The 25,834-nt window shown below is 50.0% G+C and overlaps 1 protein-coding gene across 2 annotated transcripts in view; it reads left to right on the plus strand.

Moving 5' to 3' along the window:
* COL5A3 (collagen type V alpha 3 chain) overlaps positions 1-15,704 on the plus strand; it is a 44,676-nt gene extending 28,972 nt beyond the window's left edge. For both annotated transcript variants that reach the window (XM_027547797.1, XM_027547798.1), the window contains exons 42-67: positions 561-668; positions 763-870; positions 963-1,016; positions 1,663-1,716; positions 2,345-2,452; positions 2,529-2,582; positions 2,921-2,974; positions 3,075-3,128; positions 3,260-3,313; positions 4,106-4,213; positions 4,870-4,923; positions 5,099-5,152; positions 5,424-5,477; positions 5,682-5,735; positions 6,432-6,539; positions 6,716-6,769; positions 7,441-7,494; positions 7,691-7,798; positions 8,065-8,118; positions 8,203-8,238; positions 8,658-8,711; positions 9,247-9,454; positions 9,538-9,650; positions 12,027-12,095; positions 14,356-14,595; positions 14,693-15,704. In XM_027547797.1, the coding sequence (XP_027403598.1) occupies positions 561-668; positions 763-870; positions 963-1,016; positions 1,663-1,716; positions 2,345-2,452; positions 2,529-2,582; positions 2,921-2,974; positions 3,075-3,128; positions 3,260-3,313; positions 4,106-4,213; positions 4,870-4,923; positions 5,099-5,152; positions 5,424-5,477; positions 5,682-5,735; positions 6,432-6,539; positions 6,716-6,769; positions 7,441-7,494; positions 7,691-7,798; positions 8,065-8,118; positions 8,203-8,238; positions 8,658-8,711; positions 9,247-9,454; positions 9,538-9,650; positions 12,027-12,095; positions 14,356-14,595; positions 14,693-14,839 (2,217 nt within the window). In that variant the 3' untranslated portion in view covers positions 14,840-15,704. The remainder of the gene's footprint in view (positions 1-560; positions 669-762; positions 871-962; positions 1,017-1,662; positions 1,717-2,344; positions 2,453-2,528; positions 2,583-2,920; positions 2,975-3,074; positions 3,129-3,259; positions 3,314-4,105; positions 4,214-4,869; positions 4,924-5,098; positions 5,153-5,423; positions 5,478-5,681; positions 5,736-6,431; positions 6,540-6,715; positions 6,770-7,440; positions 7,495-7,690; positions 7,799-8,064; positions 8,119-8,202; positions 8,239-8,657; positions 8,712-9,246; positions 9,455-9,537; positions 9,651-12,026; positions 12,096-14,355; positions 14,596-14,692) is intronic.
* Positions 15,705-25,834: the final 10,130 nt, after the last annotated feature.

Raw genomic sequence — 25,834 nt, forward strand, 5'->3', positions numbered from 1 at the left:
CGGGACTTTCCTGGAGGTGCAGCGGTTAAGGCTCCGTGCCTCCAATGCAGGGGGTGCTGGTTCAATCCCTTGTGGGGGAACTAAGATCCCATATGCCACCCTGAGGCACCAAAAAATAAATAAAAAAGCTGACTAGGGAAAGTCTCCTGAGAAGATGACATTTGAGCTGAGACCTGAGGAAAGAGCCATGTGGTTGGCTAGGAGAAGGGTGGAAGAGCATGTGCAAAGTCCTGAGGCTGGAGGAAGCAGTGAGGGGGGCCGTGTTGCTGGAGGGAAGTGAGTCGGAAGAGGTGAGGGCAGGGAGGAGATGGGGGCAGGTCGCCTAGGGCCTCATGAGATGCCCGGAGAGCTTTTTTTCTCCAAATGAGGTGGGAGCCTTGGAGGGCTGCGAGGAGAGGAGTCACGTGCTCTGACTTGGATGTTGATAGCGCCCTCTGGCTGCTGTGTGGGGAACGGCCTGGATTGGTGGTAACCACCTAACTCAGGCTGCTTACAAACCCTCCAATAAATGACATCTACTGTTACTGCTATCATTCCTGACCCTCCACCCCTGTTTTCAGGGATCCCCTGGGGAGCGTGGTCCTGTAGGCCCAGCAGGGAGCATTGGGCTTCCTGGTCAAAGCGGAGGCCAAGGCCCCGTGGGCCCCACAGGCGAGAAGGGTTCCCCGGTAAGTTCCTGCCCCCTCCATTCATCCCCAAGAACCAGCCCTCCACATACCAGGACTGCATTTCTGCCCTGACTCTTTCTACTCCCCCTAACAGGGTGAACGTGGCGCCCCTGGCCCAACTGGTAAAGATGGGATCCCCGGGCCCCTGGGGCTTCCTGGGCCCCCTGGAGCTGCGGGGCCTTCTGGCGAGGAAGGGGACAAGGTGAGAGAGAGCTGAGGCAGAGGGAGGGGCTGGAGGAGGACAGGGGAAGAGGGAGGCTGGGTCGTCCCTCATCCTGTCTGCTTGCTTTGCAGGGAGAAGTGGGTGCCCCCGGTCACAAAGGCAGCAAAGGTGACAAGGGAGACGCGGTGAGTGGGGGACCCCAGAGAGGGAGCTGGTCTTTGGAGAGGGGTAAAAGGGGTATTGAGAGGATGGCAGGGGGGCGGGTCACGGGGTTTCCTGCCTTCTTGAGCCCCATCTTGACACTCAAGTAACAGAAGTCACTTAAGCTACCCAGAATAAAGGGGCCAACTGCGTTCCCAACTTCCCTCCAGGAATTCAGTCTCAGCACCCATCACCCGGAAGCCAGCTCAGTCCTGGGAAACTGATGGGACTCTGGGGCCAACGTTCTGACGGGCCAAGCTTATGAGAGATGCTGTGTCTGGTCCCAGGAGTTGGTGGCTAGGAAGACAGGGTTGTGGGGAGAGAAATGCAATTTTCTAGTGGGGTGGGGAGTGGACAGGGGTGCAGTGATTGATGTTGCTAGTGTTCCCCCTTCATCTTTTTCCAGTTTTTTTAAAAAATATTTATTTATTTGGCTACACTGGGTCTTAGTTGCTGCTTCTGGGATCTTTGATCTTCGTTGTGGCCTGTGGGATCCAGTTCCCTGACCAGGGGTCGAATCCTGACCCCCTTGGGAGTGCAGAGTCTTAGTCACTGGACGACCAGGGAAGTTCCCCACCTGCGACCTTAATCTTAAACCTGAGGGTTTCTTGACTCTGTTCCCGCCTCCAGGGCCCGCCTGGACCAACAGGGATACGGGGTCTGGTGGGACACCCCGGCTCCCCGGTGAGTACTCCCAGCTTCGTGGTCCTCTGGATCCCTTATGGGAAGGGACAGTGTTCTCCACTGTGACTCAGGCCCCAGTTCAACCCTAACCCCTACCCTTTCGTGTCAATGCTCAATTCAAACTCACCCCAGAATCTGACTCAGTCTTGACCTTAACCCTCAAACTCTATCACAGCCCTAATTTTAATACCCTAATTTTAATTGTGACCTTAACCTCAATCCCAACTCAGACCTTATCTTCACATCCAACATTAGCTGAACCTGACCCAGTCCTACCCTTGACCCCAGTCCAGACCCACCCTCCAATACTGACCCCAAACCTGAGCTCCAATTCTGAATTTACCTCTGACCTGAGGTCAAGCTCAACCCTACCTCTCAACCCCACTTGGACCTTAATTGACCTCAGCTTGACCCTGACTCACTTGAGATGACCAAGGCTCATCTCGAAACTTTGCTCAGTCCTGGATTTCATTCCTAAACCCTGACCCTTAACCTGCACCTTTAGACCCAACCCTGACCCTCCCCAAACTTCATTCCAACCTTGAACTTCCATCCTGACTTTGACCTTGAACCTAACTCCAACCCTTGACACAGACCCTAACTGTGTCCTGCCCTGTGTGCCTTCTAGGGAGCAGACGGGGCTCAGGGACGCCGGGGACCCCCAGGCCTCTTTGGGCAGAAAGGAGATGATGGAGTGAGAGGCTTCCCTGGCATGATTGGTCCTCCTGGCCTACAGGTGGGTGTCTGAGTTTGAGGCTATGGCCTCTGATCCTCCCCACTTTGTGCCCCAATTTTGCTTCTTTGCTCCACAGGGAATGCCAGGCCCTGCTGGAGAAAAGGGAGAAGTTGGAGATGTAGGGTCCATGGTATGAACTATGGGGGGAAATGGGAGGGGTGGTAGGGCAGGGTTGGCCATCAGATCAATTTGGGGGGTCATGGGGCACATGTGGGTCACCAGTATCAAGGGTGGTGCTTGTGGTTTGTTGTTCAGTCACTCAGTTGTGTTGGACTCGTTGTGACTCCATGGACTGCAGAACGCCAGGCTTCCCTGTCCTTCCCTGTCTCCCCGAGTTTGCTCAAACTCATGTCCATTGAGTCAGTGATGCCATCCAACCATCTCATCCTCTGTCGCTCCCTTCTCCTCTTGCTTGGAGCTTTTTGAGGGGCCATGAGGTCACTGGATGCTATTCTGACTGTCCCATAGGGTCCCCACGGAGCTCCAGGCCCTCGGGGCCCCCAGGGCCCCAGCGGATCAGAGGTAAGAACTGGGGGAGGGGGAGGGCCTCAGGACATCACTTTCCCAAGAAGGGGCTGTTGGAATCCCTCCATCCCACCTATACCCTTCGTTGTCTCTCCAGGGTCCTCCAGGGTTGCCTGGGGGAGTTGGTCAGCCTGGCGCTGTGGGTGAGAAGGTGAGAGAGAGAACAAGGGGCTGCCCAGGGTCCAGGAGGCTCAATCAGTCCTGCCTGGTTTGGGGGAGTGGTGGTGGCAGTTCTGGCTGCCAGGAGGGGACCCCTCCTCACTTTCACTTTGCCTCCCGCAGGGTGAGCCAGGAGAGCCTGGAGACCCAGGACCCCCCGGGACCCCAGGCACCCCGGTGAGTGACTTTGTTCTGGGCCCCTGCACCCATCTCAGGGAATCCCTGACCCTTGGGCATCTTGGGCCCCCATGACCTCTGGGCAGCCCTAGGTCACTCATGGACCCAGACCAACGGGCATCCCCAGTTATTTTGATGACAGAGACCTGAAAGGTATCAGGGTGGCTACATCAAGCTCTCTAGGTTGTGTGCTGCACAAGGGTGCGTGGCTGAGGGGGCAGGTGGGGCTCAGATCTAAAGCACAAGCCTTGGCTTGAGGATGAGCTGCCCAGAGGGGATCCCCAAAATATTGATTCATTCACTTGTTTGGCTGTGTCCAGTGTTAGTTGGGACACATGGGAGCTTCGCTGGGCCATGTGGGATCTTTCCTTGGGGTGCACAGACTCTCTACTTGTGTCGCGAGAGTTCAATAGTTGTGGCATGTGGGCTTAGTTGCTCCACAGCGTGTGGGATCTTAGTTCCCCGACCAGGGATTGAACTTGTGTTCTCTGCATTGCAAGGCAGATTCTTAACTACTGGACCACTAGGGAGGTCCTGGGATCCCTTTTCTGATTCACCCCAGAGTGGCACATGGGCTAGCCCAAACTTGCCCATGACCTCTGGTCAACTGGATCACTGTGACCCCTGATTCCAGTAAATCCTAGATTCCTCTGACCCTTGGGCAGTCTAGGCTACTTTGACCCCTAACCCCAGGAAAGTCCCAAGCCACGCAGATTCCTGAGTTCAGGTATGCTAACCTTGACCCCTGGAGAGTCCAGGCTACTCTGACCTCTGACCTCTGTTTCTGCCAAGGGCCCCAGGGGAGAAGTTGGTGAAAAGGGGGATACAGGCCCATCTGGGGCTGCTGGACCCCCAGGCAAGAAAGGACCCCCTGGAGAGGATGGAGCAAAGGGGAATGTGGTGAGTCCTGGGGCACATGGAGGCCACGACCCAGGGAGGGGCACATGTGTCAACTCGAACCTGCTCCTCAACTTCCAGCCAGGGGTCCTGTGTGCTGATTCCACAAGCAACCCAGAACGTGGCCAAATGATTGAATGAAAGAATGAATCAGTGTAAACATACAGTGGTAATCGGTCATGGCAGCAGGGGAAACTTGCTTCCACATAGAGTCATTCTAATAGTGCTGGAAAGGTCAAAGTTGAAACTGATGAGGGATCAGGGTTGGCTGATTGGGATTTGCCATCAAGGCAGAGGTTGAGCCCCTCCTGCCATGGTGATGGTCCTCTGGGTGGGGAGGGAGGGCGGTGAGGAGCTTCAGAGTCTGAGGGACCTTGATTTGAATTTCAGCACCCCACCCCTTACCAGGTCCCCTCTCTGATTTTTATCTGTGAGTCCCTAGCTGGGAGGATGCAGTGAAATGATTCATGGAACATTTTTAGCTCCCATTAAACACCAGAATGTTCCTTCTAGCAGGGCTGGGGTTTTGTGTTTTCTTCACCAATGTATCCCCAGCAACCAGAACTGTGTCTGAGGACAGCTGAATGAATGAATAAATGAATGGATGGATGAATGCTCCATCATTCAGAGATATGATTTTTCATCATTATGTGTTCCAGGGCCCCACAGGCCTCCCAGGAGACCTAGGCCCCCCCGGAGACCCTGGAGTTTCGGTGAGTGTGACCCCCTCTTCCTCAAAAGCCCAGCATATTCCCTATTCTGTCCCCAATCTCATCACAAACCTGAGCAAGGTCGATGAAGCAAAAAACCTCCACTTGCCTCCAAGCATCACCCCAACATTCTGCTGTGTCCTCACGACCCCTCCCAACTTCATTTCCCCTACCACAGGGTCAAGATGGCCCCCCAGGGGAGAAGGGAAACCCTGGAGATGTGGGGGGACCGGTGAGTAGGGGAACAGAGGAGGTGGTGCCTAAAGAGGGGTGTTGGGGCAGGTGAGTGGGTGAATTGAGGGCCAGGAGAATGGGTTAATGAGGTCCCCAGGGCCCCCAGGGATGCATCTGCTTTGTACCATGAATGTGAGCAGCTTGAAGGAGGAGGCAGGGGGAGGGAGGGCTGGCTGGTGCTGGGGTGATGTTTGGGGAAGGCTGTCTTCCCATCAAAGGCATCCTGAAACTGTCATCCTTGACTCCCGTGCTGGTTACAATCTCTATAGGGTCCACCTGGCGCTTCTGGGGAGCCTGGCGCCCCTGGGCCTCCTGGTAAAAGGGTGAGTGATGACACACCACCCCCAGCTCTAACTTGGTTCCACTCACTCTCATAGGCTCCCCCTTACCTCCACAAGCCCCCCTCATACCCAGAGGCCCCCACTCATCCCTACAAGCCCTCCACTCACCATCACAAACCCCTACTCAGCTCACAGCCCTCTACTCAGCTCACAGCCCTCTACTCACACTTTCTACTCACCCCTCAGGGTCCTTCTGGTCGCATGGGTCAAGAAGGTAGAGAAGGAGAGAAAGGTGCCAAGGTGAGTTCCCCCTGGCCAAGAGAGGGGTCCTTTTATTTTTGGCTGCGTTGGGTCTTCATTGCTGTGTGTGGGCTTTCTCTAAATTGCAGCAAGTGGGGGCTACTCTCTAGCTGTGGTGCTCGGGCTTAGCTGCCCTGCAGCATGTGGGATCTCCCCAGAGCAAGGATCAAACCCGTGTCCCCTGCATTGGTGGAGAAGGCAATGGCAACTCTCTCCAGCACTCTTGCCTGGAAAATCCCATGGACGGAGGAGCCTGGTAGGCTGCAGTCCATGGGGTCGCTAAGAGTCAGACACGACTGAGTGACTTCAATTTCACTTTTCACTTTCACGCATTGGAGAAGGAGGTGGCAACCCCTCCTATGTTCTTGCCTGGAGAATCCCAGGGACAGAGGAGCCTGGTGGGCTCTGTCTATGGGGTCGCACAGAGTCGGACATGACTGAAGCGACTTAGCAGCAGCAGCAGCCCCTGCATTGGCAGGTGGATTCTTAACCACTGGACCACCAGGGAAGTCCCAGGGAGCGGTCCTTGTCCTGACCCATTGGTCAATAGTTGGGCCAGCAGAATGGGGAGGGACCTGTGACCACCACAGTTGCCCCAATTTCTCCCTGCTCCCTGATGGTTCCTGGCTGGAGGGTCAGGAGGCAGGCTCCCCCTGATTCTCTCTGCCTCCTCCCTTCCACCTTGCTCCTTTTCAGGGGGAACCAGGTCCTGATGGACCCCCAGGGAGGACAGGCCCAGTAGGGGCTCAAGGGCCCCCTGGACGTGTTGGACCTGAGGGTCTTCGTGGGATCCCTGGACCTGTGGTGAGTGGACTGAGAATAGGGATGGGGTTGGGGGGTGGGATCAGGCCCTCCCTGTCTGCTCGCTTCTTGTAATTTGTCATCACAGTTGGGAGGAGCTGACCCTGGTTGGGGTGGGAGGGGGGCGCCACACATGAGTTCTGGCAGGGTGCAGCCCCTCATGTTCTATTTTGCCCTAGGGCGAACCAGGCCTCCTGGGACCTCCTGGACTGTTAGGCCCTCCTGGTCCCCTGGTAAGAGACTTCTTCATCCCTGAGGTCCCTGCACTGAGACTCACACTGGACATCTATCCAGTGACCATCTAGTGACCTTGGGTTCTCATAGTGCAGACTGACCCCTCACTGACTATCCTTCTGATGGTCCACCCTGACCATCTATACTAACCATCTCTTCAGATCACTCATCTTGGCGGTCTACACTGACCAAACTGACCATCTATCTTAACAGTCTTCACTGACTACCCACACCGATGTTGACTACAGATCATTTATCTCGACCATCCTCCAAAAACCCCTCCCTTCATCTCTCATCAGCTCTCTTCTCTCCTGACCACCCCCATGACCACTTCCCTGGTAATTCGATTCGAAATCTAGGTCATTTCCCATTTGACCATCCTCCAGTCACTCACATGAGGCTTTCTGTTTGAGACTTACCAACTGACCCTAGGGCTTCCCGGGTAGCTGAAACAGTGAAGAATCTGCCTGCAATGCAGGAGACCTGGGTCCAGTCCCTGGGTTGGGAAGATCTCCTGGAGGAGGGCATGGCAATCCATTCCAGTATTCTTGCTTAGAGAATCCCATGGACAGAGGAGCCTGGTGGGCTACAGTTCATAGGGTTGCAAAGAGTCAGACACCACTGAGTGACTAACACTTTCTCTTTCAACTGATCCTAACTCTCCTTCCAGGGGCCCTCTGGCCTACCAGGGCTGAAGGGAGATGCTGGCCCCAAGGGAGAAAAGGTAAGGATGCCTCTTTTTATTCTTCTTCTTCCCCAGCTACCTCCCTCTCCTCCACCTTTACTTCTCTCCGTAGCCAGAAGGCTAGGAGATTGGGGTCTCCTCTGCTCCCAAACTCACTACCCCAAGGCTGGAAGGGAACAGTCTGTCAATTCCCTGCCCCCATTCTTCCCCGACATGTGTCTCTCATATCCTCCAGGGCCACATTGGATTAATTGGTCTTGTCGGCCCCCCTGGGGAGGTTGGTGAGAAAGGGGATCAGGGGTTGCCAGGAGTGCAAGGCTCCCCTGGCCTCCAGGGAGAACCGGTGAGTGTTCGTCATGCCCCAAGAGGGAAGATTGTGTTCGAGGGGGATGGGAAAGCAGAAGTGGGGCTTGTTTGGGTGTGGGGGATTAGGAAGCCTGGGTCTTGAACAATAGGGATTGTGTCTGAAGGAAATGGGGGGCTCTATCTGGGGGACTTGAAGGTTGTGACTGGGGTTGAGGGTCTTCTTTTGAGGAGACTTGTCTGGGGGATGTGTCTGGACCATAAGGATGAACCCCATCAGTGATGATTCTGATGCCCTTTCCCCAGGGTTCTCCTGGCCCCATTGGCTCTCTGGGCCACCCTGGGCCCCAAGGCGTGGTGGTGAGTATGAGGGGTTTGTAGGGGTGGGGGAGTCACCCTGTTGGGCCAGCCAGGAGTCCAAGCCCCCCTGTCTCTACCCCACAGGGTCCTCCAGGACAGAAAGGCTCAAAGGGGTCCCCGGTAAGTAGTCACTGCTCCCTTGGGCTCTCACCTCCCAACCCCCCAGCCCCCTTCCCTGTACCAGAACCCTCAATGCCTTTGGGTTCATTCGTTTATTTATTCAGTCAGTCAGGCATTTGATTATGTCTTCAACACTTACCATTGTATTTTATAAAATCTAAGATTTCATCTGTTGTAAGATGCACCATTGTTTTATGAACTGCTACAGAAGAAGACAGTTCTGCCAAGTTAATGATGACTTGTCATAGATGTTAAGATGCTGATTTCAGAGATGTTCAAATATGGAAAGAAAATTTGCATTTTATGCTTGGGGCTGAAAATTGCATGTCCTTCCTCCAGTTGTGTGTGTGTGTGTGTGTGTGTTGGCAGGCAGGGGTCTCCATAGACAGAGTTCACACCCAAGTGACTTCTCCCTATAGGGATCCCAAGGTCCTCGTGGAGACGCTGGCTCCCCAGGTCCTCCTGGTCCCCCGGTAAGTTCCCCATGGGGCTCTGTACGAGTGTCTCCCCTGGTCCCTCAGTGACTAGAAGTGGGCGGAGCACACACCACGTGTTCGGGGATTGCAGGTGGGAAGGGAGGTGGCTCAAAAGCTGAAGGAGGATCTGGGCTGTGTGTAGAGGGGCTTGGGGGGACCTCCATGGGGGCTCTGATTGGATTTTGTCTGTCCATCTCTCTGGCCTTTCTCTGTCTCTACCTCAAAACTTTGTTTCACTATTTTATCTTTATTTTTGTCTTCTGGGTCTCTCTCTGTCTCTCTCCTTTGCCTGACTGTGGTTCTGGCTCTTTTTTTTCCTCTCTCCACTTCCCATCTCTGAGCCTTTCTGTCCCTCTCCTTCCTGTGTCTCCCTCCGTCTCTGATTGTCCATGTCCCCGGTTCCTGTCTGTATCTCTCCTTACTCTCCACACCCCTGTGTCTTTCTGCCTCCCACATCTCTCATTTCTGCCTGTCTCTCTCCTTGTCTCTTCCTCTTGCCGTCCTCCTCTCCTCCATCCCCACCTCTGCCCAGGGTCCCTCTGCGGAGCTGCACGGGCTGCGCCGGCGCCGACGTTCCCTGCTAGGCTTGGGAACCCCGGAGGGCGGCCTGGAGGAGGTGCTGGCCTCGATGGCGTCGCTGAGCTTCGAGTTAGAGCAGCTGCGGCGCCCTCCCGGCACGGCTGAGCGCCCGGGCCTCGTGTGCAAAGAGTTGCACCGCAGCCATCCGCATCTGCCAGATGGTGAGGTCTCGTCCCTCCCCCGGAGGGCGGGGAGACGTGGGATCCAGCCCCCGGTTTATCTTCTCCCACTGGCTCTGCGGCAGGGGAATACTGGATTGATCCCAATCAAGGCTGCGCGCGGGATGCCCTCAGGGTTTTCTGTAACTTCACGGCAGGAGGAGAAACCTGCCTCTACCCAGACAAGAAGTTTGAGACCGTGAGTACCTGAGTAGGGGGCTGGGAGGGGTTGGTGGAAGGAGGGACTTCGAAAATATCTCATTCATACCTCACCGCTCCCCAACCCTCCCCCCTCCCCGCCCCACCAGGAGTTGATTGGGATTTTATTTTTCCTTCAACCGACGTCTATTGAGCACCTTCTGTCGTCTATTGAGCACCTTCTGTATGCCAAAGTCCTTGAAATGCTGCGGCTACAGCAGATAATCTAAAACAAACAAACCAAACAAACTAAAAAAACCAAACCCTTCTTTGCTTCATTTTGTTTTATGGAGCTTATTTTCTGTGGGGAAAGACAGATAAGAAAAAATAGTAAGGAAATCAATAATAGTGGTGAACCTTGAAACAATAGGATATATGTGCCAGCCCTAAGAACTCAGCTGCATTAACTTACTGAGTCCCAGCCACCGATGCGGTCATTTTATTATTATCCCTAAAATAGATAACCAACAAGAACCTATTGTAAAGCTCATGGAACTATACTCAATATCTTGTAATAATTTATAAGGGGAGAAAGGGTTTCCCTGGTGGTTCAGTGGCAAAGAATCCACCTGCTAAGCAGGAGATCTGAGTCAGATCCTTGGGTCAGGAAGATCCCCTAGAGAAAGAAATGACAACCCACTCTGGTATTCTTGCCTGGGAAGTCCCACGAACAGAGAAGCCTGGTGGGCTGCAGTCCATAGGGCTGCAAAAGAGTTGGACACAACTGAGAGACTAAACAACACCAACATCAGGGCAAAGAATCTGAAAGAAAAAAAAAGATATATATGTATAATTGAATCACTTTGCTGTACACCTCAACTAACACAACATTGGAAATCAGCTCTGTTTCAATTAAAAAAATAACAATTCTGTTATCATCCCCCAGATAGGGAAACTGAGGCATGGAGAAGGACAAGATTACCCATGACCACCTGGCCCTTGTCTCAGCCCTTAACCACCCATCTACACTGCCTCCTAACCTGCTCTCTTATAGGTCCCATGGGTTAACTGCCCTCCACCTGGTCCCCCAGAAATCCTGGGGTTCTCCATCAGGGAGTCTAACAGTCTCTGACACTAAGAACCAGGCTTAGCTGTAGAGAGCAGTGGGTGAGCAGTGAGCCTCTGGACCCTGGACTGCTTCGGTTGGAATCCAGATCTGTTATCTCAGTTTTTTCATCTGTAAAGTGGGGGCTCAAGAAAGTATCTACCTGATAGGGTAGTTGTGCAGTCATGTTACCAGTACACATATCAGATGACACTGATACACTGACTGTGTGCAGTGCTGGGGTGGCTCAGATGGTAAAGAATCTGCCTGCAATACAGGAGACCCAGGTTTGATCCCTGGTTTGGGAAGATCCCTGCAGAAGGAGATGGCTACCCACTCCAGTATTCTTGCCTGGAGAATTCCATGGACAGTCAGGAGCCTGGCGGGCTACTGTCCATGGAGTTGCAAAGAGTCGGACACGACTGAATCACTTGACTAACACTTTTTGTTAATGTCTCTACTGCCGGTAAACCACTTAGTGAGCACAGGGCCTGCAAAAGTGCACAGTGATGTTCTTCTTTTAATTTATTTTTTGGCTGCACTGGGTCTTCGTTGCTGTGTGTGGGCTTTCTGTAGTTGTAGTGAGCAGGAGCTACTCTTTGCTGTGGTGCACAGGCTTCCCGTTGCAGTGGCTTCTCTTTTTTGAGGAGCATGGGCTCTAGGCGCACAGACTCAGTAGTTGTGGCCCACAGGCCCATTAGTTTGGCGCACAGGCTTTGTTGCTCTGCGGCATGTGGCATCTTCCCAGACCAGGGACTGAACCCGTATCCCCTGCATTGGCAGGTGGATTCTTAACCACTAGACCACTAGGGAACTCCCAAGGGGTGTGTTGTTAAAACATCACCATTGGACACCCAAGGCTCCGATCCACAGGGCCTTCAGGGAGACAGTGTAGGGCAGACTCCTGGGAGTTACCTCACCTCAGGGGAGAGGTAGGAGCCGGAGCATTTATCCACCAGCTCTTGTCAATCATCAGTGGAGGCACCCTCAGAAGTCAGAAACCCCCAGCCTCTTGGATCTACCCTGGGTACCAGCCAAGCCCAGTCCCACAGCCAGAGAATAACCTAAGAGTTCCTGATATTTATAGTCAGCAGATTTCTTTTTATTCATTTAGCTGCACTGGATCTTAGTTGCAGCATGTGAGATCTAGTTCTCTGACCAGGGATTGAACCCGAGCCTCCTGCATTGGGAGTACGGCGCCTTAGCCTCTGGGCCACCGGGGAAGTCCCCTACAGTCCGTAGCTTTCAGTGTGGGGTGGTAAATGCAAAATTGACACGTTGCCAGCCCCCCCACCCCAGGGCACCTGTTACACCCTTCCCTCTGTCCCCCAGGTGAAACTGGCCTCTTGGTCCAAAGAAAAGCCAGGTGGCTGGTATAGCACATTCCGTCGAGGGAAAAAGGTGAGTTACCTGCAAAGCCAGGGTGGGGATGGTATAAAAATTGGTGTAAACCAGCATGGGAATTGGAGGAGGCGAGATGAACAGGATAGCCTCACCTCTGCCTTTATGCTGATCATAGGCTTGCGGGGGAGGGGGGAGGGGGGAGGGGGCAGCATCAGATGTGTGATGTGGGGGGAAACACAGGACATGGTGGTGATCTACAGGCAGTGCTGGAAGGACCTGAAGGCTTCCTGAGGGAAGTCACAGCTCAGCTGAGGTCTAAGGAATTAACTGGTTTGCAAGTTTGGGAGGACACGGAACGGTGTTCCGAAGAGATGGAACAGCATACACAAAGTCCCAGAGTCAAGAGAAAGCCTGGTAAATTAAAAGAAGAAAAAGCGACTTGCTCTGTTGTAGAGAGAGTGAGGGGGAATGTGGTAGAGAAGAGGTTGGGCAGGTAGGTGAGAGCTAAGACCACCTCCTCAGAAAGACCTATGGGCAGTAGGGAGCCATGGAATGTGTTTAAGTGAGAGGGACTGAGATTCAATCTCTATGATAGGAAAATGCCTCTGGGCTGCTGGTGGTGGTTGTGGGGAAACTGGAGGCTGGGAGACCCAGGAGGAGACTGATGTGTTGGTTTAGAAAGGCAAGGAAGGGAAGAGGCTGGAGCTAGGGGAATGGGGGATGAAGAGGAAGGAATGGCTTATAATGTTATCTAAGAGGGCAAGTCCATAGGACCTAGTTAATTGATGAGATGGCAAGTCAATAGGACCTATCAATAGTAATTGATGAGATGAGTAATTGATGAGATGGAGGGGAGGAAAAGAAAGAGAGATGATGCCCAGGTTCCTGGTTTGAAGAACAGTCTAGTGAGATTCTGAGATATATAAGTGGGAAGAGGATCAGGTTTATGCAGTGGTGGGAGATCTTGGGTCCATTTGGGATTTGTTTATGTAACATATTTATGTATGCTAAGCACTGGGAACATAGCAGCAAAGAAAACACAGTTCCTGACTTCCTGAAGTTAATATTCTATTGGGAATGGGACCAAGGAAGCAGACAGAGAATAACCAAGGAAACAAAGCTACCATATAATGTCAAGTGGTGTATGGGTTTGGGCTCCCCTAAAACAGACCTGAGACTCAATTGCAAGGGGTTTATCTGTGATGTGAGTCCAGAAAACATCAATCAGGAAATGTGAAATGATACAGGGAAGAGAAGGAAGCCAAAAAAGATGTGTTACCGGGCTAGTTATCTCAAGCCAGTGATAACTTAATAATATATTTTATGTAGCCCAATATATCCAAAATATTGTCGTATCAATATAAAGATTACTGAAGCATTTTCAACTTTTTCCCTGTGAGTTCTTCAGAGTCTGGTGCATATTTTATATTTATAGCACATCATAATTTTGATACTAAATTTCCTTGGAAAGACTTAGACTGCATAAAACCTGCAGTTGAAAAAGCAGATTTGCATCTTCAAGTTGTTCCAAACCTCAGTTTTCTGATAAATGGATTGAGGCTCAGTTGTTCATTATAAATTAAATAAAGTTAGACATTTTTTAATTAAATAATTTAAATAGATGGACCCATAGAGGTTATCATACTATGTGTAGTAAGTCAGAAAAGGCAAATATCGGATGATATTACTTACATGTGGAAGCTAAAATATGACACAAAAGAACTTATTTACAAAACAGAAATAGACTCACAGACATAGAAAACCAACTTATGGTTACCAGAAAGGAAAGGGAGAAAGGGATCTATTAGAAGTTTGGAATTAACATATACACACTATACACTACTATGTATAAAATAAACGAGGACCTACTGTATAGCACAGGGAACTATATATTCAGTATCTTGTAGTAAACTGTAATCGAAAAGAATATGAAAAAGAATATATATATGTAATATCTGTGTGTATATCTATATACATATAACTAAATCACTTTGCTATAAGCCTGAAACTAACACAGCATTGTAAATCAACTATACTTCAATTTCTTAAGAAATGAGTGCCAAAAAAAAATTTAAAATTTAACTGAAATTGTGAAAAGTTTCTCAATCTCACCAGCCACCATTCAAGTGCTCAATGGCCACACAGGCCTAGGGGCTTGCAGGAGAACCAGGGATGATCAGATGGCTGGTGGGGCCTCCAAAGAGGAAGTCATGGCAGCAGGGGCAGGTCGGCAGTGGATAGAGATCCTGGGAGGTGGGTACCTCGGAAAGAGTCGAGGCAAGGACACATCCTCAGCTCCTCTTTGTCCCACCTCCAGTTCTCCTACGTGGATGCCGATGGGGCCGCAGTGAGCGTGGTACAGCTGACCTTCCTGAAGTTGCTGAGTGCCACGGCCCGCCAGAGCTTCACATTCACCTGCCAGAACTCGGCCGCCTGGCTGGACGAAGCTGCAGGTGACCACAGCCGCTCTGCCCGTTTCCTCGGGGCCAATGGGGAGGAGGTATCCTTCAACCAGATGGCAGCCGCCACCATCACAGTCCCCTACGATGGCTGCAGGGTAAGGAAGAGGGCAGGGACTGGCCAGATTGGGGAGGGGAGCCTGTGATTACTCCCCTCCCCCTGACTTACCCACCATCCGTGTCTTCCTGTGTCAGCTCCGGAAGGGACAGTCGAAGACCCTCTTTGAGTTCAGCTCCTCCCGAGTGGGATTTCTGCCCCTGTTGGACGTGGCAGCTGCTGACTTTGGCCAGACGAACCAGAAGTTTGGGTTTGAACTGGGCCCTGTCTGCTTTAGCAGCTGAGAGCTTCCGGGGCTGGGAGGGACAATGAGGGAGCCCCCAAGACGGGCCATATTTGGTGCTGAGGCTTTGAAGCCGTCATATTTATCGTCTCCTGTGACTGCGTGGAGCCAGGAAACGGTCTGCTCATCATGGTCAAACAATATTCCTTCTCCGTTCCAGGGGGTCTGGGGGCTGGACTACCCTGGTCCATGGGTCCCGTTTCTCTGCACTGCACCCCGGCTGGCATAACTGTAGTCTGGCTCTTTCTCCCCTCGGTGCCCACCCATCACTCATCTCCCTCCCCTGAGCTCCCCCACCCCAGCAATGAACTTCTGACTCAGAGCTGATGAATGCCCCCACCCACACCTGCCTCCCACCCCCTCAGTCAGTGCTCTCAACACCCTTTGGTGCTACCTTCCCCATAGTTAAGCACTGGATGTCTCCTGAACCCAGACTGGGATCCCTTTGCTCATTTCTTCTTTTCAGGTGGGTTCGCAGTGAAGGGACTGATGTCAGACTACAGAGGGAAGTGGGACTTCCCTGGACTGAGCTGCGTACTCTTTCTGCTGCCTCAGCCCAGCTCTGAATACTGTCTCCCTCCATGCCTCCCCAAATACACCTTGCCATGCCAGGTGGCGTGGGGACCAAACTGGTGGGGTTGGGGGGAAACTAGGATTCTAATGGTGCTGCCCTATTTATACCTGGGTCTATATTAAAAGGGAGAATCCCCTCTGTTGTATATTTAATCTGCTTCCTCCTTAGGGAAGGCTGGGATATGATGAGAGAAACCCCCATCCCCCCACCCTAACTCCCCCATACCACCACCTGCCCCAGGCCATAGGGCATAATTGGCATCTCAAGTCTGAGAATAAATCAGTGAACTGTGTCCTGTCTGTCTTTCTTTCTTTTTACTTTTTTATTTGCTTATTTGTAGTTTTGGCTGCCCTGGGTCTTCATTGCTGTGCACAGCCTTACTCTAGTTGTAGTGAGCAGGGGCTACTCTCTAGCCGTGGTCCCGAGCTTCTCATCGCAGTGGCTTCTCTTATTTCAGAGCATGGACTTTAGCGCACACGGGTTCAGTAGTTTCGGCTTCTGGGCTCTAGAGTGTGAGAGCGTGGGCTCAGTGGTTGTGGTGCACAGGCTTAGTTGGCCTGAGTCATATGGAATTTTCCCAGACCAGAGACAGAACCCATGTTCCCTGTATTGCAAGGCAGATTCTTAACCGCTGGACCACCAGGGAAGTTCCTTGTCTGTGTCTGTCAATTGATGTTCTCTTAGGGTCTGGCTCTTGTCTCACCCAAGGCATCTTGCCATCACTTGTCTTAATTAATTGTGCCTTTTGGTAGAGGTAGCTTTAGTGATTCACATGCATGCTGAATTGTGTCTGATTCTTTGTGACCTCATGGACGGTAGCCCATCAGGCTCCTCTGTCTATGGAATTCTCCAGGCAAGAATATTGGAGTGGATTGCCATTTCGTCCTCCAGGGGATCTTCCCAACCCAGACTGAACCCGCACCTCCTGTGTCTCCTGCATTGCAGGTAGATTCTTTATCCCCTGAGCCATTGGGGAGGTGGGTTAAAGATGAATCAGGTTGGAGGGTAGTTTGGAGTGAGTTGAGTCGGTCTGGGGATCTGTTGAGTTGGAGGTTGAAATGATGAGAGGGTTAAGGGTTTGAAATTGGATACTGGATTGAGTTGAATTAGGGTTGACTTAAGAAGGAGATTGAGTTGAGTAGAGGTGAGTAGGGGTTATTATGAATTTGAGGTGGAGGATTACCTATTTGGTGAGTCAAAATGGGATCAGTTAAGATGAGTTGGATGTGGGATGACTTGTGTTGGGGATTAGATGTTGGGTTGAGGATTTTCACTTTGGTTTTGACATGTACACACTGCTTTATCTATTTTTGGCTGTACTGGGTGTTTGTTGCTGCACGCAGGTTTTCTGTCGTTTCGGAGAGCAGGGGCTACTCCAGTTGCAGCGTGCAGGCCCCTCCTTGCAGTGGCTTCTCTTGTGGAGCAAAGGCTCTGGGGCACACAGTCTTCAGTAGTTGTGGCACAGGGACTCATTAGTCCTGGCTGTCGGGCCCTAGGGCATTTAGGCTTTTGTATTTGCAGCACGTGGGCTCAGTATTTGGGCCTCACAGGCCTTAGAGAACGGGCTCAGCAGCTGTGGTCCGTGGGCTCGTGGCTCTGCGGCATGTGGAATCTTCCCAGACCAGGGACTGCATCTGTGTCCCCTGCATTAGCAGGCAGATTTTTATCCACTGCGCCACCAGAGAAGTCCCCGGGTTGAGGGTTTTAAAAGACAGATTGATTGGGAATTCCCTGGCGATCAAGTGGTTCGGACTTGGTGTTTTCACTGCTGTGGCCGAGGTTCAATCCCTGGTGGCGGAACTAAGATCCCACAAGCCACAGGCTCGAATTGAGATGTAATTCACGTACCATCTAATCCACCCACTTAAAGTACATAATTAAATGGTTTTTAGGGTATTCACAGACTTGTGCAACCGTCACCACAATCAATTTTGAAACATTTCATCACCTCAGAGAGAAATCCCATATCCATTAACACTCATCATCTCCTCCAAACCTCTGAGTGGCAGAAAAGCACTAATCTTCCTGTCCCTGTGGATTTGCCCATTCTTGACATTTCCCATAAATGGAATCATACAACATGTGGTCCTTTGTGTCTGGCTTCTTTCATTTAGCATGATTTCACAGTTCAAGTTGCAGCATGTATCAGAACTTCATTCCTTTTTATTGTTGAATAATAATTTACTGCATTTTGTTTATCTATTCATCAGCTGATAGACATTATTGAGTTAGGAGTGATGGAGGGCTGGTGTGATTAAGTTGGATCAGGTGGGATTGGGTGGGCAGAAGTAACAGGTTGGAGTAAGTTGCCTCTTCCAAACTAGGGCTTGCATGCATGCATGCTCAGTCATGTCTGACTCTTTGCCCGTCATGGACTGTAGCCCCCCAGCCTGCTCTGTCCATGGAATTTCCCAGGCAAGAATTCTGGAGTAGGTTGCCATTTCCTTCTCTGGGGGATCTTCCTGACCCAGGGATCAAACATGAGTCTTCTGCATCTCCTGTGTTGGCAGGTGGGTTATTTACCACTGAGCCACGTGGGAAGCTCAAACCAGGGCTCACTCTACTATTTCTGTCAGCAGGCTCTCTAAGGCCACCTGGATTCATTTATTCATTCAATAAATGTTACTAAGAGTTGAAATTCTATGAAGAAGATGCCCAGAGGTCATCCATTCAATGGTCACCATTATTATTCATTCATTTGTTTATCTCTGTGGCATGTGTTCTCAGCACTAAGGCATGTTTCCAGATACTGCGGATAAAAGAAAGATGTGTCTGCCCTTAAGATCTTAGTCCCGCGGAAAACAGATTATATACAAATAGCTGTGTAATACGATTTCAGGTGGTAGTGATCGTGGTGAGGGCTTCCCTGGTGGCTCAGATGGTAAAGAGTCCACTGGGAAGATCCCCTGGAGAAAGGCACAGCAGCCCACTCCTGTATTTTTGCCTGGAGAATCCCATGGACTGTAGCCCGCCAGGCTCCTCTGTCCATGGGATAGCAGAATCGGACACGGCTGAGCCACTAACACTTTCACTTTCAATTGTTGTGAAGGAAAATCAAACAAGTTGCATGGATAAAGACTGATGGAATAATGTCTTGTTTGAAACTGGTTGGTCAGATGAGGCTTTGCTGAGGAGCTGGTGTTTTAGCAGAGATCTGAAAGAGAAGAGCCATACGGAGGTTGTTTTGGCCATGTGGCTTTTGGGATTTCAGTTCCACGATCAGGGATTGAACCCAGGCCATGGCAGTGAAAGCTCCAAATTCTAACCATTAGGCCACCAGGGAACTCATCTTGTGAAGTCTTAAGGAAGTATCTGACACACAGTGTAAGAACCCAGAAATCGTCAAATACCCATGAGGGCTCTTGAGAGGATGGTGTTTCTCCCAGTCACCTCTTTTCTGGATGTGTGGCTTTTGCTGACTTCTTCATCCTGACTTTTATCAATCCAAACGTTGACTTGGCCCTGCCTCCTTTTAGTTCCTCTCTCAAACATCTTTAACTCAAGAATGCATATAATGGGCTTCCCTGGTGGTCCAGTGGTTAAGAATCTGCCTTGCAATGTAGGGGACGCAGGTTCAATTCCTGGTGCAGGAAAATCCCACATGCTGCAGAGCAACTAAGCCCACGCACCACAATTACTGAGCCTGTGCTCTAGAACCCGAGAGCTGCAACTATTGAAGCCCACGAACCTAGGGCCTGTGCTCCACAACAAGAAAAGACACGGCGGAGAAGTGCGTGCCCTGTAACTAGAGAGTAGCCTCCGCTTGCTGCAACTAGAGAAAGTCTGCGTGCAGCAACACAGACCCACCACAGCTAAATAAAATAAATAAATAAATGCATCTTTTAAGGGAAAAAAAAAAAAGCCTATAGTGGGAACTTCCCTGGTGGTCCAGTGGTTAAGACTCCAAGCTCTTAATGGAGGGGGCTCAGGTTCCATCCTTGGTCAGGGAACTAGATTCTACATGTAGCAACCAAAATCCTGCGTGGTGCAGTTAAGACCCATCACAGCCCCCCCAGAAGAATGCATAATAGTATCACCAATGCTGTATGTTATTTTCGTCTTCCTGGGCACACATAATTGAGATCACATCTCGCAGCTCCCCTTGTAGTCAGGTTGGGGACAATTGGGTCTTGGCCAATAGGATGTGTGTAGCCATAAAATAGCCCACATAGCCCTCCTTGCTCTTTCTCTCCATTCCATGAAGATCGTGGAGATCATGTGTGTCAGATGAGAGTATCAGATGTGGAACTAGAAAGACTGCTTCCATTAGTTATTACAGCTGACCCTTGAACCAAGGCTGGGTTTAGGAAAACCAACCCCTGAATAGTCAAAAATCTGCACATAACTTTATAGTCAGACCTCTGCATCCATGATTACGAATCCATGGGTTCAACCAATCTCAGATCATTATAGTACTATGTGAGCATGCTAAGTCGCTTCAATCGTGTCCAACTCTTTGTGACCCCATGGACTGTAGTCCACCAGGCTCCTCTGTCTATGGGATTCTCCAGGCAAGAATACTCGAGTGGGTTGCTATCCCCTCCTCCAGGGGCGCTTCCTGACCCAGAGATTGAACCCACATCTCCTCTGGCTCCTGCTTTGCAGGTGGATTCTTTACCGCTGAGCCACCAGCGAAGCCCATGGTACTGTATATATTTATTGGAAAAAATCTACATATAAAAGAACCTGTGAGTTCAAATTCATGTTCAAGGGTCAACTGCACTTGGAAGAATGCTGTCAGGGAGAACTCCATTAGATGTGATCAAGAAATTACTTGTTTTAAGCCCTTGAGATTTTTAAGAGTTGCTTGTTTACAGCAGCTATCATTAATTATCCTAACACAGTGAATAAATCCAACTTTTACCAAAGGTCAGCATGTAAGCATGTGTGCAAACCAGGAGGTCTCACTGCAGGAAAATCAAGCTAAAATTTATTGTTGAATATCATTATCTTCAAATGTGTCCACCACTGTGAATCTGTCACTGGAGGTGTGCTTTCCCAAGCCCAGATTTCCTACCATTCTCCCGCCCCTACCATCTTTCCCTCCCTGATAGCTCTCCTTGCCTGCGTCTTCACTCCCTTCCTCTAAGTCTTTCTGCTCTTTTTTTTTTTTTTTTTAATTTTTGGCCACGCAGTGCGGCTTGTAAGATCTTAGTGCCCTGACCAGGGATCGAAACCACACCCCCTGCAGTAGAAGCAGAGAGCCCTAAATGACTGGAGCACCAAGGAATTCGCTGGATCAAACTTATCTTGCTAGATCGAATTTATCTCACTTTCTTATGAAGAGCAATCCCCTCAACCCTTCGTTCAGACCCTGTCTCCATGCCCACATGATCCATGATTAGTTCAACTCACAGTATTAATAATGATAATAAAGACCATCGATTGGCTCCATGCCAGACACTGTTCATCAAATGTCTTTCCTGAATGCTTTTATGTATTTCTCATCACCACCTTTGAGGAAGGTTCTGTTGTGCTCAGTCACTCCAGTTGTGTCAGACTCTTTGCAATCCTATGGACTGTAGCTTGCCTGGCTCCTCCGTCCATGAAATTCTCTAGGCAAGAATACTGGAGTGGTTAGCCATTCCCTTCTCCAGAGGATGCCACTTGGTTCTCTTACTACCTCCTTTTTGCAGATAAGTGAGCTAAGAAACAGAGGTAGAGAGTAACTTGCCCAGAGTCTACAGCTAAAGATTTTGCTAAACAAAAAGGCATCTTCTCCCTAAAGGGAATTATTTCCAACATAATCTTAAAAATTATACCCAATAACACCCCAGGGTTTGAATGCAGGTCAGCCAGCATCTGCTTTGGCAACTCCAATCCCATGCTGGTACAGGTATTTTGGAGGGGAGGACCAATTAATAGTGTAATGAGGACTCTTTAATTAGGTAAAAGCTCATTAAAGAATTAGAAATCTGCCCTGCTAAATTAAAGGGTAATTGACAAAGATGTAAGGAGGGAATTCTAGGCCTGGCTCGCCTCTGCTCTGTGTATTTACTCAGCATCATCACCAGCACCCAGGCGGCTGCTAGGAAACCCCCAGCTGATTTGCATATTCAGCAGCCATAATTAATCACACCGCTAGTGCTTCTTGAGCAATTACTCTCGAGGTGGTGGTGGTGGGGGGGCGGGCATGGGACGGCCAGCGGGGAGGCCTGCCTGTGGCTTTAGACAGGGCTGTAGAGGGTGGCTGGAACAGGGTAATTTACACATACTCCCTGACAACATTGACAGAGATACAAACGATGACATACACAGACCAAGGGCAGGTGGAATCAGACCCGCATCTTGTCACCTCCTCCCCTCCCCCTCTGCCACCAACAGCTGCAAGTCTGGACCCACAAGCAGACTCAGAGAGGCAGACCTGCCTCACACACACCCCTACATCCTTGGCCAGAGGCAGATATGGTGACATGCATAACAGGCCACACACACAGTTGTGTCTGGATGCACACCCAGAGCCCCCCAGACAACTGTGTTCACAAACCCACACTCAGAGACGGAGCCACCTCTGGAGGGAGATCCTCATTGTCACACAGAGAAGTACCACATCCTGGGGCCTGGCAGATGCTAAATACACAGACGGACACACAACCCCACACACAGAGATGTGCCACCAACACAAAAGCCACAGATGTGGGTGCAGGTAAACTCCGTCATGGTTGTTTCAGAGACAACCCTTGCTCTGCCCACACGTTCATTCACTCAATCAATCCACCAATTTTTAAAAAAAATATTTATTTATTTGGCTGCACTAGGTCCTAGTTGCAGCATGCAGGATCTTTCATTGCTGCTGCTGCTGCTAAGTCGCGTCAGTCGTGTCCGACTCTGTGCGACCCCATAGACAGCAGCCTACCAGGCTCCCCCGTCCCCGGGATTCTCCAGGCAAGAACACTGGAGTGGGTTGCCATTTCCTTCTCCCACGCATGAAAGTGAAAAGTGAAAGTGAAGTTGCTCAGTCGTGTCCGACTCTTAGTGACCCCATGGACTGCAGCCCACCAGGCTCCTCCGTCCATGGGATTTTCCAGGCAAGAGTACTGGAGTGGGGTGCCATTGCTTTCTCTGTCTTTCTTTGCAGGGACCCACAGTTTCTAGCTGTGGCATGGGCGACTCAGTAGTTGTGATGCACGGGCTTAGTTGCCCTGTGGCATGTGGGATCCTAGTTGCCTGACCAGGGACTGAATCCACGTTGTCCCCTGCCTTGCAAGATGGATTCTTAACCACTGGACCACCAGGGAAGTCCCAACAAATCTGTATTTAGTACCTATCATGTGCCAGGCCGTGTTTTAGGCTCCAGGGACCCAGCAGTGAACAAAACAAAGATTCTCTGCCCTCGTGGAGTTAACACTCTAGTGGGGCTGACAGGCAGTAAGCAGATATATATGTATATGATATGTCAGGTGGCACTATGAAAATAAGGCAGGGAGGAGGACTAGAGGGGTGTTCTTTAAGACAGGATAGTCAGGGAAGTCTTCCTGGAGATTTCTTTGAAGTGGAGGCTCATACAGAGAGACAGAGAGGGAGCCAAGCAACACCTCACACAGCCAGGCCCAGAGGCAGTGAACCGCTCAGAACCATGCGGATCCCCACCTGGTCACGCAAAGAGGTCCCGACCCTACAAAAGCAGACGTGTGGCCTCCCATGCTTAGTGTCCCAGACATACCAGAACTTCCTTTCGAGGAGACGGGCCTGGACCCTGAAGATGACTGTGTAGCACAGGAGAGATGGGAGGCTGAGCAGACAAAAGACCAGATTGACATCAAGAGATTGTCTTGTCCCTCTGTGATGCTGGTCTCATCTCCCTTATATACGCTTTTCCTCCCTTGCTGTATTTATTTTACAGTATTTTTGTGTTGAAAAACTACATAACATAAAATTTACCATGTACCATTTTTAACTGTACAGATCAGTAGTGTTAAGTATGTTCACACTGCTGGGCAACAACTTTTTCATCTTGCAAAGCCGAAAACCTGTACTCATTAAACGACTCTTCATTCCTCCCCACCTCAAACCCTGGTGCTCCCCTTTAATTTTGTTTGTTTGTTTGTTTATGGCTGGGCTGGGTCTTGGTTGCTGTGCACGGGCTTTCTCTAGTTGCAGTGATGAGGGGCTACTCTTGAGTTGTGGTGCGAGGGCTTCTTTTGTTGTGGAGCACAGGCCCTAGGATGCCTGGGCTCAGTGGTTGTGGCACACGGGCTGAGTCGCTCCATGGCATGTGGAATCTTCCTGGATTAGGGAACGAACCTGTGTCCTCTGCATTGGCAGGTGAATTCTTAAGCACTGCGTTACCTGGAAAGTCCTGTCCCTAGGAATTTGACTTCTCTAGGGACTTCGTATAAGTAGAATCATGCAATATCTGTCTTTTTGTGACTGGCTTATTTCACTTAGCATAATATCCTCAAGGTTCATCTGTGTCATAGCATGTGTCAGAATTTCCTTGCTTTTTCAGGGTGAGTAATAAGCCATTGGATGGTTGGCCCACATTTTGTTTATCCATTCATCTGTTGATGGACACTTGCATTGCTTCCAGATCTTGGCTACTGTAAATAATGCTGCTATAAATACAAAAGTGCAAGTATCTCTTTGAGACCCTGCTTTTGATTCTTTTGGATCTATACCCAGAAGTGGAATTGCTGGATCGGGTATTATTTCTTTTTAGAAGTTGTTTTCATTCAGACACACATTATGTACAATAAAATGCATTGATCGTAAGTGTTCTTGTGGAGGAATTTTGACAATTGTCTACACACCCTAAACAACACGTAGACTGTTTCCAGCACCCAGAAAATTCCTCACGTCCTTTCCCATGCCCCTCCAGACACACCCTCTTCTCAGATCCATTCCATGTGTGACAAAACCTGTGAACGAAACATGGAAGTTGTACAGAGGCCGTGTGGCATAATGTTTAGAGCCAAGTCACGTGGTGCAAGTGTCAGATCCTTTGCTATAACAGATGTGACTTTCACCATACCGAGTCTCAGTCTCCAGAGCTGTAAAATGGGGTGAATAATAGCCCTAGAGCATCAGATTTGTGCAAGGATTGAATTAGTTAATAGAGATCACACACTTAGAACAATGTCTGCCATGAGGTAAATGCTATACAAATGTTGTATTTAAGTGTTGCATATATAAAAATATGCATATATATGCAACACTTAAATGCAACATGTATATCCACATATGGAGAGAGAAAAAGAGAGAAATTTTATAATGAACACTCATATGCCTACCACCCAACCTAAGAATAAAGCATCACAACCACAATTGAGATCCATGGGTTGGGAAGGAGCAGGGCATGGCATCCCACTCCAATATTCTTGCCTGGAGAATCCTGTGGACAGAGGAGCCTGGAGGGATACCGTCCATAGGGTAGCAAAGAATTAGACATGACTTAGCACGCACGCACACAAGAGTATATTTCCACCATGGCATTTCTCTTCCTTCTCCACCAAGGGTAGATGAATTTCAGTGAAAAATATGGGTTTAATTGTGGTTGAAAGTACATACTATAAAATTTAAACCATTTACCCATTTTAAATGTCCGGTTCAGTGCCCCATCGTTGAGCCATCATCTCCACCATTCGCTTTCAGAACTTTTTCATCTTCCCCAGCTGAAACTCTGTCCCCATAAAACCCTAACTCCCTATTTTTTCCTTTCCCTAGGTTGTGGGAATTTTTGACCTCATTATTTCTCCATGTTTACCTCATACAGGAAGTTGTATCCAGGGGTGATGCACAACATGATTTGGCAAGTTCCTAAACTGTCTCACATGGGTACGATATTGAACATGCTCTTTTGCGACTTGCTTTGTTAGCTCAGCCAGAGAATTTTTTTTCCGTCTTCTCCATGTAGACACAAGTATTTCTAATCTTGTCTTTTTAATTGCTTTGAAAAGGTTTACCTCAACAGAGTTAGCTGTTTTCTTACTCATAAACTTTTAGGTGTTTCCCATTTTGTTCCTCTGCAAACATCCGGGCATGTGTGCACATGGCTAAGTGTATCCAGGCCGTGCGTGCTAAGTCGCTTCAGTCGTGTCTGACTCTTTGCAACTCTATGGACCGTTGCCGGCCAGGCTCTTCCATCCATGGGATTCTCCAGGCAAGAATGAATACTGGAGTAGGGTTGCCATGCCCTCCTCCAGGGGATCTTCCTCTTCTAGGGTGTATACACACAGAAGTCGCTCAGTCGTGTCCGACTCTTTGTGACCCCATGGATTGTAGCCCACCAGGCTCCTCGGTCCATGGGACTTTCCAGGCATGAATACTAGAGTGGGTTGCTGTTTCCTATAAATATATAATAAAACAGGAAATTCTGGGTCAGGGAGAAAGTACATGTTCATCTATCCTGAGTATGATCTTCATGCTGGTTGTCCAAACTTCACTGTGTACCTTTCAGCTCACCACCCTCCAGAGGCTCCCTGT

Source organism: Bos indicus x Bos taurus, chromosome 7 (genome assembly GCF_003369695.1).
Source record: "Bos indicus x Bos taurus breed Angus x Brahman F1 hybrid chromosome 7, Bos_hybrid_MaternalHap_v2.0, whole genome shotgun sequence".
In the NCBI taxonomy this organism is placed as follows: Eukaryota; Metazoa; Chordata; class Mammalia; order Artiodactyla; family Bovidae; genus Bos; species Bos indicus x Bos taurus.